Consider the following 17516-nt stretch of genomic DNA (forward strand, 5'->3'; position numbering starts at 1 on the left):
GGGTGGAGAGGTTGATGGGACACGCGCACCTGTGTCCCATCCGCCTGAGTGGCGCGCTCTCCACCCTGCCTGCCTTATAAGGCAGAGCTGGTTCGGAGGAGTGGAAGGCTGGCGTGAGGTGCTTGTGCACTGTGTGTTGGTGATCTGATCTAATAAAAAGGGTTCTGCACGAAGCTCCGTGTCTCTCCATCCTGTCGGTCGGGCCCCCGTGGCACTCACCGTGCTACACCAACATTACCTGATACAAAATGGAAACCACAAATCCACATTTCGGTGTCTGGAATCCAGTTGTGAATTGCAGCGATCCATTTGTCTCTCTTAAGCTTATTTTTCGTCAGTCTGTAAAACGATAACTCCGATTTCTTGCTAAATCTATGAGTACAGTCAATCGCACAACAGCTCTTTCCCATTTTAGATGTTTTCAAGTTGCTCAAACTGAAAGTTTACGCTGCCACTCAGTCTTTCTGACACTCAGTCTTTCTGACACTCAGTCTTTCTGACACTCAGTCTTTCGGACACTCTGACGTCATGCACATTCCCTCTATAACTACAGACTGAATTCGACATTAAACAGCGAGAATGCCGAAGACCTCCACTTGAAATCACAGCATACTCACTATGAACATGGTAAGCGGGCTGGTAAGCTTCTATGCCACCAACTAAAACAATCGGCAGCAGCTTTATAGCTGCAGTTAGAGCTAGTGAGGGGCTCATTGTGACAGACCAGCAAGGGATTAACAGTCAGTTTAAACTCTTCTGTGAGGATTTGTACACCTCCTCCGAGGGAAACAGTGAACAGGTGGAGGGGTTCTTTACTAGTCTTGAGATGCCGTCTCTGGACGAACCAGATAAATCCAATCTTGAAAGTGATATAACAGCAGCTGACATTGATAACGCTGTCAAGAAACTAAAGTCAGGGAAAGCGCCAGGCCCGGACGGGCAGGCCAGCTGACAGTCTTGCCTGGACCCGGATAAAATAATCTAAGATGGGCCGACTGCGCCCGGATTGGCTGCGCTGTTTCTTACCTTGCTCTACGCTGATTTTATTTATTCCAGCTTCACCGTCACCACCTTTTTTTTTAAATATTTGTGTAGAGAATCTCTGAGGCCTCTATTTTCTTCTTCTCTTCTTCTCTTTTCTCTTCTTTTCTGAGCACCGTAGTTGTGCTGACCGGACATTTTGAGCGCACTGAACTTCAAATTAAATGATAACATCAAATTTTGATCAGCGGTCAACCATTTTTGTGTTGGGGTTGGGGGGGTTCTTGACCATTATTTCAAGGACAATTAGGAAGAAAACAAATAACAAGCTTTTATGTCACTCAAATACTACATATTTTTTCCACAAATAGGCATATTTTGAAACATTTTGAAAAATGATTCCATAATTTAATGAGGGTCCAGTTCTGCCCCCCCCCTACCCTGGGCCCGCGACAACAGACCAGTTTGTCCCCCCCTATCGGCAGGCGTGCGGACGGGTACCCAGTCGAGTTCTATAAAATGTTCTCTCCTAAGTTAACTCCCCTGTTATGTAAGGTATTTAAAGGCATTTCAGAACTTTTAGCATTTGTTTCTCATTTACTTCTGTCACTGCTTTTCAAACCGCTCTTCCACCAGAAACTGATGGGTAACTGAACACAGTCTCGCACACTGGAATCTCCAAGGATGAGCCTGTACTAGTCACATACTCAGAATATTTCCCCAGTCCCACTGGGTCGTAGCAGGAAGAATGCCAAAACAAATGTCATAAAGCAAAAACAGAACAATTCAAGCACTAAATGCTCAAATTAAAATCTCAAAAAACAATTTAAAGAGCTCCACCGCTTCCTTACTGGACTCTTTAAACAATCAATATAACAGGAACAATATACAGTCATTATATCTACTCAAACAGGCCTGTGTTGAAAAAAATTGATTTTCCGATTCAAAATCGATTCTCATTAATTCCTAAAAATCGATTCAAATGTCTAAAGAGCGATTTTTTTTTTCCATCATTACATTACAACTTTTGGTATTTTTGTGTTTATGCCCAAAAAAGGATGTTTTGTTGGACACAATGTTTTTGCCTTTGAATATGTTTAAAGGTATGAAAACATTAAAGTTTTCAGTTATAATTGCATAAATTGTCTATATTTCATTGCTTTATATACCGTACTGTCTTGGGGTTACATTTGCATAAAATGCTAAAAACCAAATTCTCAAAAATAAAAAAACCCAAAAAAGACCGAAAATGGAAAAAAATAAAACCGGAATCTGGGAAAAAATAAAAGCAATTTCATCCGTCTCTGTTTGCTGCCCTGGATCTGTTTGGTGATTCTGCCCCTCAGATGTTTCTGAAAGCAGTTCTATCAGCATTCTGGGAGCTGATTGGTCCTTACAGCATCATTAGCTGCAATACTTGCTATTGAATCTCAATATAATACTAGTATTAATATGTTGCAGAATTACAGTCATATAATTCATGCAACAGCTGAAAAAACAGTTTTAATAACACTAACCCAAATCAATATTGGAATCGAATCAGATCGAACCAAATCTTGATAATCGATTCTGAATCTTAAGAATTGATTGATTGAAACCTTTATGGAAAATGAGTTGCCAAACATATCATGACATTCAAAAGAGGAAGACAAACAGAAAAACAGAGTCGACAATGCAACAATACATATAAACACCCTGCTGGTCCAATAAACACGAAGTGCTGGTAATTGTTTGCCAAAGTGCAACATGTGCAGATAAGAGTCCAAGTCAGTTAGCCTTGACATTTTCTTCTTCCGTAGAGAGATGATCCAAGTTTAGTAGACTTAATACATCATTTGCTTGCAAGTGGCTCAAACATACATCAGGTGTCTGGATGCAGAAGGGACAGAGTTTTAGGATGTATAGTACTTTGAACACCACAAAATGATGAAGACTAAACACTAAAGTTGTCATAACAGGTAATTGCAGCTGTGTGTGACAACAGAGCCACAAAATATTAGTCAGAACAAACTGTACCCAGGCTAATATTTCCAGCACAGTCACATAACACCACTTTTATAACATGTTCTGTAATTAATTTAAAAAAAAACTATAGCTGCAAGACAACCAACACTGCCTGCGGACAGAGAACGTTGCTTTTGTGGCATTCAGGGACATTTGTAAAGAACGGTTTCTACAGCATAATGATGCCTGTTGGTGTTCACAGCCACTAAAACTGAATGGGCAAGTCTGTAAAGAAGAAAAGCAGATTCCAGCAGTAAAACACTTTAAAGAATAATTACATTCATTGTCTTGATGAGGCTTTTATATCATTGTCATCACTCACCGTTCACAGAAGAGTTCAGTGTGGATAACATAAAAAAAAACACGAGTTCCCACTCAAATTCATCTGAGGTTGCTGCATGGTGTTGGAGCCACAAACTCAAGACCTCAAACTTCTTCAGGGAAGGTATTTTCCAGTCCTCGCCACCTGGAAATAATCTTCAGTTGCAGGTTTGGCAGGGAGGTGCATGTCTGTATATGTAGCTGCAGGTTTATTTTATAAGCATACAATGCAATGTGTGTATGCTGCAAAAAATAATGCTCTCGGAACACAGTGTATATGATTTGATTTTGATTGGATTTTGATTTTGTACATGTAAAAGACAACAATTAAAGAGAAGATAAGAAAACAAAACAAAGCAAACAAAAAAAAAACAACAAAACAAAGCATTTCATACTTTAACACTTAATATTTTAATTATATGTGCAAAAAGGAGTAGGAAGAAACGTAAACTTATTTAATCCTACCCCCATTCACTAATCATTTATTAACACGTATTTATAATAACTAACTATACTATAATTATACTCACACACATAGTTAAGTATTTCTATATATTTGTACACACATGCCCATATAAATATACTTATTTACACCATACTATCTCGATATTAACTCCATCTGCTCTATATCTATATATATCTACTTACACACATATTCACACACACACACACACACACACACACACACACACACACACACACACACACACACACACACACACACACACACACACACACACACACACATATATATGTACATACACATACACATGCATACATACATATATAATTAGCTGCCCATTTCTATACATAAATATAAACAAATCTACCCATTCACCCAATTAGTGTTTATATGCAGGCCTCTAAATCTTTTTTACTTGTTTGAAAGAACCATTTTTTCCTGTTTTGGTGGCTTTTATTCTTGTTTTCTGCCATTTCTCCTGCACCGCCTGTATTTTGAATACCATTTTCTGACCCAGGGGCTTACCATACCCCTGCCGCGTCTCTGATTTCCGGGCGGGCCATGAAGGCAGCGCGCCGCCTCCCGGCCCCTCGGCGTCTCCTCCGTCCGCTCCGTCCGCGGCTCTCTCTCCCTCCACAATGCGCTCGTCTTCGGCGTCCGTCCGCAGCTCCGTCCCGGCGGCTGTGCGGGGCAGACCGGGGCCGCCATGACGGCTGGGTGGCGGGAGAAGAGGCCGGCGGTGCCGGGGCTGCCGCCCCTGCAGCCCGGGGCGCGCCACGCCGTCCTGGCGGCGCTCTGCGTCCTCTGCTACAGCAACTCCCTGCGCGGGGAGCTCGTCCACGACGACGTGTGGGCCATCGTCAACAACCCGGACGTGCGTCCCGGCTCCAGCCTCTGGAGCGTCTTCAGCGACGACTTCTGGGGCAAGAGGATGGGGGACAACACCAGCCACAAGTCCTACAGACCTCTGTGCATCCTTTCATTCAAGTAGGTGCCAGTGACGTCACAGACCTCTGTGCATCCTTTCATTCAAGTAGGTGTTAGTGACGTCACAGACCTCTGTGCATCCTCTGCATCCTCATATACTGTTCATATCCTGTTTATACATATTTTATACATATTTTATACATATCTTTTGTATTTTTTTATATAGTTTTTATTTCTGACTTTTCAGTCCTTTTACCCCTCCCCTATATGTGTGTATATGTGTGCTGCAACAAAATAAGTTTCCCCACTGAGGGAGAAAATAAAGGATATTCTATTCTATTCTATTCTATTCATTCAAGTAGGTTCCCCCGCACCTGGGCCAGTGACGTCACAGATCCGTCATCAACGGGACCTTGAAAGGTCGCAAGTAGTGACGTCACTGAGGTTCATGGTTCCAGGGGGGGCGGGGGGTCCTAACTTAAAAGATAGGGGGATGTCACAGTTACAGGGGGTGTAGTTACAGAAGGTGTAGTTACAAGGGGTTATAGTTATGAGGATGTCACAGTTACGGAGATGTCACAGTTACAGGTGGATGTCACAGTTACAGGGGGATGTGACAGTTACAGGGGGATGTCACAGTTACAGGTGGATGTCACAGTTACAGGTGGATGTCACAGTTACAGGTGGATGTCACAGTTACAGGTGGATGTCACAGTTACAGGGGGATGTCACAGTTACAGGGGGGGTCACAGTTACAGGGAGATGTAACAGTTACAGATGGATGTCACAGTTACAGATGGATGTCACAGTTACAGGTGGATGTCACAGTTACAGGTGGATGTCACAGTTACAGATGGATGTCACAGTTACAGGGGGATGTCACAGTTACAGGGGGGTCACAGTTACAGGTGGAGGTCACAGTTACAGAGGGATGTCACAGTTACAGAGGGATGTCACAGTTACAGGGAGATGTAACAGTTACAGATGGATGTCACAGTTACAGGTGGATGTCACAGTTACAGGGGGATGTCACAGTTACAGGGAGATGTAACAGTTACAGGTGGATGTCACAGTTACAGGTGGATGTCGCAGTTACAGGTGGATGTCGTAGTTACAGGTGGATGTCACAGTTACAGGGGGATGTCACAGTTACAGGGGGGGTCACAGTTACAGGTGGATGTCACAGTTACGGGGGGATGTCACAGTTACAGGGGGGGTCACAGTTACAGGGGGGGTCACAGTTACAGGTGGATGTCACAGTTACGGGGGGATGTCACAGTTACAGGTGGATGTCACAGTTACAGGTGGGTCACAGTTACAGGTGGGTCACAGTTACAGGTGGATGATGTCACAGTTACAGGGGGATGTCACAGTTACAGGGGGATGTCACAGTTACAGGGGGGGTCACAGTTACAGGGGGGTCACAGTTACAGGTGGATGTCACAGTTACAGGTGGATGTCACAGTTACAGGGGGATGTCACAGTTACAGGGGGGTCACAGTTACAGGTGGATGTCACAGTTACAGGTGGATGTCACAGTTACAGGGGGATGTCACAGTTACAGGTGGATGTCACAGTTACAGGTGGATGTCACAGTTACAGGTGGATGTCACAGTTACAGGGGGATGTCACAGTTACAGGTGGATGTCACAGTTACAGGTGGATGTCACAGTTACAGGTGGATGTCACAGTTACAGGTGGATGTCACAGTTACAGGGGGATGTCACAGTTACAGGTGGATGTCACAGTTACAGGTGGATGTCACAGTTACAGGGGGATGTCACAGTTACAGGGGGATGTCACAGTTACAGGTGGATGTCACAGTTACAGGTGGATGTCACAGTTACAGGGGGATGTCACAGTTACAGGGGGATGTCACAGTTACGGGTGGATGTCACCGTTACGGGTGGATGTCACAGTTACAGGTGGATGTCACCGTTACAGGTGGATGTCACAGTTACAGGGGGATGTCACAGTTACAGGTGGATGTCACAGTTACGGGGGGATGTCACAGTTACAGGTGGATGTCACAGTTACGGGGGGATGTGACAGTTACAGGGGGATGTCACAGTTACGGGTTGATGTCACAGTTACAGGTGGATGTCACAGTTACGGGGGGATGTCACAGTTACGGGTTGATGTCACAGTTACGGGTGGATGTCACAGTTACGGGTTGATGTCACAGTTACAGGTGGATGTCACAGTTACGGGGGGATGTCACAGTTACGGGGGGGTCACAGTTACAGGTGGATGTCACAGTTACGGGGGGGTCACAGTTACAGGTGGATGTCGTAGTTACAGGGGGATGTCACAGTTACAGGTGGATGTTACAGGTGGATGTCACAGTTACAGGGGGATGTCACAGTTACAGGTGGATGTCACAGTTACAGGGGGATGTCACAGTTACAGGGGGGATGTCACAGTAACAGGTGGATGTCGTAGTTACAGGTGGATGTTACAGTTACAGGGGGATGTCACAGTTACAGGTGGATGTTACAGTTACAGGGGGTGTAGTTACAGGGGGATGTCACAGTTACAGGGAGATGTCACAGTTACGAGGGGGATGTCACAGTTACAGGTGGATGTCACAGTTACAGGGGAGATGTCACAGTTACAGGTAGGATGTCACAGTTACAGGGGGATGTCACAGTTACGAGGGGGATGTCACAGTTACAGGTGGATGTCACAGTTACAGGGAGATGTCACAGTTACAGGTAGGATGTCACAGTTACAGGGGGATGTCACAGTTACAGGGGGTCACAGTTACTGGTGGATGTCACAGTTACAGGGGGATGTCACAGTTACAGGGGGATGTCACAGTTACAGGGGGATGTCACAGTTACAGGTGGATGTCACAGTTACAGGTGGATGTCACAGTTACAGGGGGATGTCACAGTTACAGGGAGATGTAACAGTTACGGGTGGATGTCACAGTTACAGGGGGATGTCACAGTTACAGGGGGATGTCACAGTTACAGGTGGATGTCACAGTTACAGGGGGATGTCACAGTTACAGGTGGATGTCACAGTTACAGGGGGATGTCACAGTTACAGGGGGATGTCACAGTTACAGGTGGATGTCACAGTTACAGGGGGTGTAGTTACAGGGGGATGTCACAGTTACAGGTGGATGTCACAGTTACAGGGGGGTCACAGTTACTGGTGGATGTCACAGTTACAGGTGGATGTCACAGTTACGAGGGGGATGTCACAGTTACAGGTGGATGTCACAGTTACAGGGAGATGTCACAGTTACAGGTAGGATGTCACAGTTACAGGTGGATGTCACAGTTACGAGGGGGATGTCACAGTTACAGGTGGATGTCACAGTTACAGGGAGATGTCACAGTTACAGGTAGGATGTCACAGTTACAGGGGGATGTCACAGTTACAGGGGGTCACAGTTACTGGTGGATGTCACAGTTACAGGGGGATGTCACAGTTACAGGGGGATGTCACAGTTACAGGGGGGGTCACAGTTACGGGTGGATGATGTTACAGGTGGATGTCACAGTTACAGGTGGATGTCACAGTTACAGGGGGTCATAGTTACAGGGGGATGTCACAGTTACAGGTGGATGATGTCACAGTTACAGGTGGATGTCACAGTTACAGGTGGATGTCACAGTTACAGGTGGATGATGTCACAGTTACAGGGGGATGTCACAGTTACAGGGGGATGTCACAGTTACAGGGGGGGTCACAGTTACGGGTGGATGATGTTACAGGTGGATGTCACAGTTACAGGTGGATGTCACAGTTACAGGTGGATGTCACAGTTACAGGGGGATGTCACAGTTACAGGTGGATGTCACAGTTACAGGTGGATGTCACAGTTACAGGGGGGTCACAGTTACAGGTGGATGCCACAGTTACAGGTGGATGTCACAGTTACAGGGGGATGTCACAGTTACAGGTGGATGTCACAGTTACAGGTGGATGTCACAGTTACAGGGGGATGTCACAGTTACAGGTGGATGTCACAGTTACAGGTGGATGTCACAGTTACAGGGGGATGTCACAGTTACAGGTGGATGTCACAGTTACAGGTGGATGTCACAGTTACAGGTGGATGTCACAGTTACAGGTGGATGTCACAGTTACAGGTGGATGTCACAGTTACAGGTGGATGTTACAGTTACAGGGGGTGTAGTTACAGGGGGATGTCACAGTTACAGGTGGATGTCACAGTTACAGGGGGGTCACAGTTACTGGTGGATGTCACAGTTACTGGTGGATGTCACAGTTACTGGTGGATGTCACAGTTACAGGTGGATGTCACAGTTACAGGGGGATGTCACAGTTACAGGTGGATGTCACAGTTACAGGGGGATGTCACAGTTACAGGTGGATGTCACAGTTACTGGTGGATGTCACAGTTACAGGGGGATGTCACAGTTACAGGTGGATGTCACAGTTACAGGTGGATGTTACAGTTACAGGGGGTGTAGTTACAGGGGGATGTCACAGTTACAGGTGGATGTCACAGTTACAGGTGGATGTCACAGTTACAGGGGGATGTCACAGTTACAGGGGGATGTCACAGTTACGGGTGGATGTCACCGTTACGGGTGGATGTCACAGTTACAGGTGGATGTCACCGTTACAGGTGGATGTCACAGTTACAGGGGGATGTCACAGTTACAGGTGGATGTCACAGTTATGGGGGGATGTCACAGTTACAGGTGGATGTCACAGTTACGGGGGGATGTCACAGTTACAGGGGGATGTCACAGTTACGGGTTGATGTCACAGTTACAGGTGGATGTCACAGTTACGGGGGGATGTCACAGTTACGGGTTGATGTCACAGTTACGGGTGGATGTCACAGTTACGGGTTGATGTCACAGTTACAGGTGGATGTCACAGTTACGGGGGGATGTCACAGTTACGGGGGGGTCACAGTTACAGGTGGATGTCACAGTTACGGGGGGGTCACAGTTACAGGTGGATGTCGTAGTTACAGGGGGATGTCACAGTTACAGGTGGATGTCACAGTTACAGGTGGATGTCGTAGTTACAGGGGGATGTCACAGTTACAGGTGGATGTTACAGGTGGATGTCACAGTTACAGGGGGATGTCACAGTTACAGGTGGATGTCACAGTTACAGGGGGATGTCACAGTTACAGGGGGATGTCACAGTTACAGGGGGGATGTCACAGTAACAGGTGGATGTCGTAGTTACAGGTGGATGTTACAGTTACAGGGGGATGTCACAGTTACTGGTGGATGTCACAGTTACAGGTGGATGTTACAGTTACAGGGGGTGTAGTTACAGGGGGATGTCACAGTTACAGGGAGATGTCACAGTTACGAGGGGGATGTCACAGTTACAGGTGGATGTCACAGTTACAGGGAGATGTTACAGTTACAGGTGGATGTCACAGTTACAGGGGGATGTCACAGTCACAGGTGGATGTCACAGTTACAGGGGGATGTCACAGTTGCAGGTGGATGTTACAGTTACAGGTGGATGTTACAGGTGGATGTCACAGTTACAGGGGGATGTCACAGTCACAGGTGGATGTCACAGTTACAGGGGGATGTCACAGTTGCAGGTGGATGTCACAGTTACAGGGAGATGTCACAGTTACAGGTGGATGTTACAGTTACAGGTGGATGTCACAGTTACAGGGGGATGTCACAGTTACAGGTGGGTCACAGTTACAGGGGGATGTCACAGTTACAGGTGGATGTCACAGTTACAGGTGGATGTCACAGTTACAGGTGGATGTCACAGTTACAGGTGGATGTTACAGTTACTGGGGGGGTCACAGTTACAGGGGGATGTCACAGTTACAGGTGGATGTCACAGTCACAGGTGGATGTCACAGTTACAGGTGGATGTTACAGTTACTGGGGGGGTCACAGTTACAGGGGGATGTCACAGTTACAGGGAGATGTCACAGTTACAGGTGGATGTCACAGTTACAGGTAGGATGTCACAGTTACAGGTGGATGTCACAGTTACAGGTCGGTCACAGTTACAGGTGGATGTCACAGTTACAGGTGGATGTCACAGTTACAGGGGGATGTCACAGTTACAGGTCGGTCACAGTTACAGGTGGATGTCACAGTTACAGGTGGATGTCACAGTTACAGGGGGATGTCACAGTTACAGGTGGATGTCACAGTTACAGGGGGTGTAGTTACAGGTGGATGTCACAGTTACAGGTGGATGTCACAGTTACAGGTGGATGTTACAGTTACAGGGGGTGTAGTTACAGGGGGATGTCACAGTTACAGGTCGGTCACAGTTACAGGTGGATGTCACAGTTACAGGGGGATGTCACAGTTACAGGTGGATGTCACAGTTACAGGGGGATGTCACAGTTACAGGTGGATGTCACAGTTACAGGGGGTGTAGTTACAGGGGGATGTCACAGTTACAGGTGGATGTCACAGTTACAGGTGGATGTCACAGTTACAGGTGGATGTCACAGTTACAGGGGGATGTCACAGTTACAGGTCGGTCACAGTTACAGGTGGATGTCACAGTTACAGGTGGATGTCACAGTTACAGGGGGATGTCACAGTTACAGGTGGATGTCACAGTTACAGGGGGATGTCACAGTTACAGGTGGATGTCACAGTTACAGGGGGATGTCACAGTTACAGGTGGATGTTACAGTTACAGGGGGTGTAGTTACAGGGGGATGTCACAGTTACAGGGAGATGTCACAGTTACAGGGGGATGTCACAGTTACAGGTGGATGTCACAGTTACAGGGGGATGTCACAGTTACAGGTGGATGTCACAGTTACAGGGGGATGTCACAGTTACAGGTGGATGATGTTACAGGTGGATGATGTCACAGTTACAGGTGGATGATGTCACAGTTACAGGGGGATGTCACAGTTACAGGGGGATGTCACAGTTACAGGGGGATGTCACAGTTACAGGTGGATGATGTCACAGTTACAGGTGGATGATGTCACAGTTACAGGTGGATGATGTCACAGTTACAGGGGGATGTCACAGTTACAGGGGGATGTCACAGTTACACGGGGATGTCACAGTTACAGGTGGATGTCACAGTTACAGGGGGATGTCACAGTTACAGGGGGATGTCACAGTTACAGGTGGATGTTACAGTTACAGGGGGTGTAGTTACAGGGGGATGTCACAGTTACAGGGAGATGTCACAGTTACAGGGGGATGTCACAGTTACAGGGGGATGTCACAGTTACAGGTGGATGTTACAGTTACAGGGGGTGTAGTTACAGGGGGATGTCACAGTTACAGGGAGATGTTACAGTTACAGGTGGATGTCACAGTTACAGGGGGATGTCACAGTTACAGGTGGATGTCACAGTTACAGGTGGATGTCACAGTTACAGGTGGATGTCGTAGTTACAGGGGGATGTCACAGTTACAGGTGGATGTTACAGGTGGATGTCACAGTTACAGGGGGATGTCACAGTTACAGGGGGATGTCACAGTTACAGGTGGATGTCACAGTTACAGGGGGATGTCACAGTTACAGGGGGGATGTCACAGTAACAGGTGGATGTCGTAGTTACAGGTGGATGTTACAGTTACAGGGGGATGTCACAGTTACTGGTGGATGTCACAGTTACAGGTGGATGTTACAGTTACAGGGGGTGTAGTTACAGGGGGATGTCACAGTTACAGGGAGATGTCACAGTTACGAGGGGGATGTCACAGTTACAGGTGGATGTCACAGTTACAGGGAGATGTTACAGTTACAGGTGGATGTCACAGTTACAGGGGGATGTCACAGTCACAGGTGGATGTCACAGTTACAGGGGGATGTCACAGTTGCAGGTGGATGTTACAGTTACAGGTGGATGTTACAGGTGGATGTCACAGTTACAGGGGGATGTCACAGTCACAGGTGGATGTCACAGTTACAGGGGGATGTCACAGTTGCAGGTGGATGTCACAGTTACAGGGAGATGTCACAGTTACAGGTGGATGTTACAGTTACAGGTGGATGTCACAGTTACAGGGGGATGTCACAGTTACAGGTGGGTCACAGTTACAGGGGGATGTCACAGTTACAGGTGGATGTCACAGTTACAGGTGGATGTCACAGTTACAGGTGGATGTCACAGTTACAGGTGGATGTTACAGTTACTGGGGGGGTCACAGTTACAGGGGGATGTCACAGTTACAGGTGGATGTCACAGTCACAGGTGGATGTCACAGTTACAGGTGGATGTTACAGTTACTGGGGGGGTCACAGTTACAGGGGGATGTCACAGTTACAGGGAGATGTCACAGTTACAGGTGGATGTCACAGTTACAGGTAGGATGTCACAGTTACAGGTGGATGTCACAGTTACAGGTCGGTCACAGTTACAGGTGGATGTCACAGTTACAGGTGGATGTCACAGTTACAGGGGGATGTCACAGTTACAGGTCGGTCACAGTTACAGGTGGATGTCACAGTTACAGGTGGATGTCACAGTTACAGGGGGATGTCACAGTTACAGGTGGATGTCACAGTTACAGGGGGTGTAGTTACAGGTGGATGTCACAGTTACAGGTGGATGTCACAGTTACAGGTGGATGTTACAGTTACAGGGGGTGTAGTTACAGGGGGATGTCACAGTTACAGGTCGGTCACAGTTACAGGTGGATGTCACAGTTACAGGGGGATGTCACAGTTACAGGTGGATGTCACAGTTACAGGGGGATGTCACAGTTACAGGTGGATGTCACAGTTACAGGGGGTGTAGTTACAGGGGGATGTCACAGTTACAGGTGGATGTCACAGTTACAGGTGGATGTCACAGTTACAGGTGGATGTCACAGTTACAGGGGGATGTCACAGTTACAGGTCGGTCACAGTTACAGGTGGATGTCACAGTTACAGGTGGATGTCACAGTTACAGGGGGATGTCACAGTTACAGGTGGATGTCACAGTTACAGGGGGATGTCACAGTTACAGGTGGATGTCACAGTTACAGGGGGATGTCACAGTTACAGGTGGATGTTACAGTTACAGGGGGTGTAGTTACAGGGGGATGTCACAGTTACAGGGAGATGTCACAGTTACAGGGGGATGTCACAGTTACAGGTGGATGTCACAGTTACAGGGGGATGTCACAGTTACAGGTGGATGTCACAGTTACAGGGGGATGTCACAGTTACAGGTGGATGATGTTACAGGTGGATGATGTCACAGTTACAGGTGGATGATGTCACAGTTACAGGGGGATGTCACAGTTACAGGGGGATGTCACAGTTACAGGGGGATGTCACAGTTACAGGTGGATGATGTCACAGTTACAGGTGGATGATGTCACAGTTACAGGTGGATGATGTCACAGTTACAGGGGGATGTCACAGTTACAGGGGGATGTCACAGTTACACGGGGATGTCACAGTTACAGGTGGATGTCACAGTTACAGGGGGATGTCACAGTTACAGGGGGATGTCACAGTTACAGGTGGATGTTACAGTTACAGGGGGTGTAGTTACAGGGGGATGTCACAGTTACAGGGAGATGTCACAGTTACAGGGGGATGTCACAGTTACAGGGGGATGTCACAGTTACAGGTGGATGTTACAGTTACAGGGGGTGTAGTTACAGGGGGATGTCACAGTTACAGGGAGATGTTACAGTTACAGGTGGATGTCACAGTTACAGGGGGATGTCACAGTTACAGGTGGATGTCACAGTTACAGGTGGATGTCACAGTTACAGGGGGATGTCACAGTCACAGGTGGATGTCACAGTTACAGGGGGATGTCACAGTTGCAGGTGGATGTTACAGTTACAGGTGGATGTTACAGGTGGATGTCACAGTTACAGGTGGATGTCACAGTTGCAGGTGGATGTCACAGTTACAGGGAGATGTCACAGTTACAGGTGGATGTTACAGTTACAGGTGGATGTCACAGTTACAGGGGGATGTCACAGTTACGGGTGGGTCACAGTTACAGGGGGATGTCACAGTTACAGGTGGATGTCACAGTTACAGGTGGATGTCACAGTTACAGGTGGATGTCACAGTTACAGGTGGATGTTACAGTTACTGGGGGGGTCACAGTTACAGGGGGATGTCACAGTTACAGGTGGATGTCACAGTCACAGGTGGATGTCACAGTTACAGGTGGATGTCACAGTTACAGGTGGATGTTACAGTTACTGGGGGGGTCACAGTTACAGGGGGATGTCACAGTTACAGGGAGATGTCACAGTTACAGGTGGATGTCACAGTTACAGGTGGATGTCACAGTTACAGGGGGATGTCACAGTCACAGGTGGATGTCACAGTTACAGGGGGATGTCACAGTTGCAGGTGGATGTCACAGTTACAGGTGGATGTTACAGGTGGATGTCACAGTTACAGGGAGATGTCACAGTTACAGGTGGATGTCACAGTTACAGGGAGATGTCACAGTTACAGGTGGATGTTACAGTTACAGGTGGATGTCACAGTTACAGGGGGATGTCACAGTTACAGGTGGGTCACAGTTACAGGGGGATGTCACAGTTACAGGTGGATGTCACAGTTACAGGTGGATGTCACAGTTACAGGTGGATGTCACAGTTACAGGTGGATGTTACAGTTACTGGGGGGGTCACAGTTACAGGGGGATGTCACAGTTACAGGTGGATGTCACAGTTACAGGGGGATGTCACAGTTACAGGTGGATGTCACAGTTACAGGTGGATGTTACAGTTACTGGGGGGGTCACAGTTACAGGGGGATGTCACAGTTACAGGTGGATGTCACAGTCACAGGTGGATGTCACAGTTACAGGTGGATGTCACAGTTACAGGTGGATGTTACAGTTACTGGGGGGGTCACAGTTACAGGGGGATGTCACAGTTACAGGGAGATGTCACAGTTACAGGTGGATGTCACAGTTACAGGGAGATGTCACAGTTACAGGTGGATGTCACAGTTACAGGGGGATGTCACAGTTACTGGTGGATGTCACAGTTACACGGGGGTCACAGTTATTGGGGGGGTTGAAGTCACAGCGGGATGTGACAGTTACCGGAGGTTGTAGTTACCCCCCCCCCCGTGACTGTATTTTTATGGATATAGCTGAACTGTAACTTGTTTTTGTAACCTGTTGTTGATGTCGGTCTGAACAGAAGAGCCTGTATTGTTTACACCAGGATCAGCTGATGGACTGAAGTCAGCTGACGTACCGATGTAGTTGTGATGTAGTTGTGCTGAAACACAGATGATACAGAGGGAGCAGGGGAGTAGAGAGGCTGGCTTTGAGACACCGTGAGCTGAGGGGGGGAGGGACGTGAATGTTTGCCGGGTGACGGACTCACATATGAGCTCGCAAATCTGTAGTGTTTGCGTGTGAAACTGGCACGATTTTGTGACAAAGCCAGTAAATAGGCTCATCTGAATTTGCTGGGAGCCTTCTTTCATTGGGCTCAAAGCCAAGATGTGCTCAAATGGATGATGTAACATTAAGCTTTGCCACCAAGTTATCCGTCGTGTTAGCCATCACGCTCATCCACATGTGAGAGTGTTACTGACATTAAAGAGGTCTTCCTGTTTAGGCATTCTGACGTCCCTGGTGGATTTATCCGCCTGATTATTGGAGCTTGAAGTCCCTGTAGGCCAGCCCTACAGGGGGATACAGTTACATGTTGTCTCAAACCACTGCTGAAAAAGAACAATCTGGACAAGTTGCTAATGCAAAATTATAGACCCAACTCAAAACTCAAAATCAAAAGCTGTTTCAACTAGGGCTGGAAATAATCTTCAGTTGCAGGTTTGGCAGGGAGGTGCATGTCTGATATGTAGCTGCAGGTTTATTTTATAAGCATACAATGTAATGTGTGTATGCTGCAAAAAATAGTGCTCTCGGAACACAGTGTATATGATTTGATTTTGATTTGATGTAAAAGACAACAATTAAAGAGAAGATAAGAAAACAAAGCAAACAAAAAAACCCAACAAAACTAAGCATTTCATACTTTAACACTTGCGTTCAAGGATCTTACCAAGAAATGTTCTTATTTCTAACCTAAAAATGCCATTACACCTGATAACACACATCACTTAAAAGATTAGGTGTTTTTCCCACGTGTTTCAATTGAACTTTCATTTGTGTCAAGCAAATTTTAAGTTCTAGTTAAGTTTTAAGTTAAAGCCTTTAAGATTTTGAGTTTTGGCAGTGTTCAAAATAAAATTATGAGCCCTGCTGTATTGGAGCACATGTTCTTTTAGTTAAAACTGTAGCGGGAACCAGGGTTTCCGTTGTCCGGTATTTACCGGACTTTGTCCGGTAAAATATGCCGAAGTCCGGTATTTTATAATCTCTCCGGTCAAAATGTCCGGTGAAAATACTCACTGGTGCTGCGGGACTAGAGTCCCCGGGAGTACCGCGGAGGGACACGCCGAGCCTCGGCGGAGGGACACGCCGAGCCTCAGTGCCGGGAGCCGGGAGGAAGCGGAGCTGCGGCGCCGACATCCACGTGTGCGTTGATTTATGGTTCCGCGTCGCACCGACGCAGAGCCTACGGCGTAAGGAACGCGTCGCCGCGTACCTTACGCCGTAGGTTACGCGCAAGCTTCTGCAATATTTATTTATTTTTTGAAGTTACGCTCACGAGTCAATTGACGGGACTTATTTTATTTTAAATACCCTGTTTTTCAATAAAAATACTATTAAATGACTTGCATTGATATCGTACTACTGCATATGATTTATTTTTAACCTCAATAAATTCATATAGCCTATGTGACCGGAATTTCAAACATTTGTCCGGTAAATTGAAACCCCACCGGTCACATTGTCCGGTGCCAATTTTTTCTAGCGGAAACACTGGCGGGAACAGATGTTTAGAGGAACCTATGTATGTAC

At 46.8% G+C, this 17516-nt stretch overlaps 1 protein-coding gene across 2 annotated transcripts in view; it reads left to right on the plus strand.

Moving 5' to 3' along the window:
• The first annotated feature begins 4337 nt into the window (after window positions 1-4337).
• Window positions 4338-17516, plus strand: part of tmtc1 (transmembrane O-mannosyltransferase targeting cadherins 1) — a 64813-nt gene continuing 51634 nt past the window's right edge. The window contains exon 1 of one of the 2 annotated variants that reach the window (XM_061714744.1): window positions 4338-4756. In XM_061714744.1, coding sequence (XP_061570728.1) covers window positions 4476-4756 — 281 coding nt within the window. In that variant the 5' untranslated portion in view covers window positions 4338-4475. Of the gene's footprint in view, window positions 4757-4781; window positions 4803-17516 lie in introns of those variants that run through there. The other variant, XM_061714745.1, reaches the window with a different exon arrangement.

This window comes from Cololabis saira, chromosome 23 (genome assembly GCF_033807715.1).
Source record: "Cololabis saira isolate AMF1-May2022 chromosome 23, fColSai1.1, whole genome shotgun sequence".
NCBI lineage: Eukaryota > Metazoa > Chordata > Actinopteri > Beloniformes > Belonidae > Cololabis > Cololabis saira.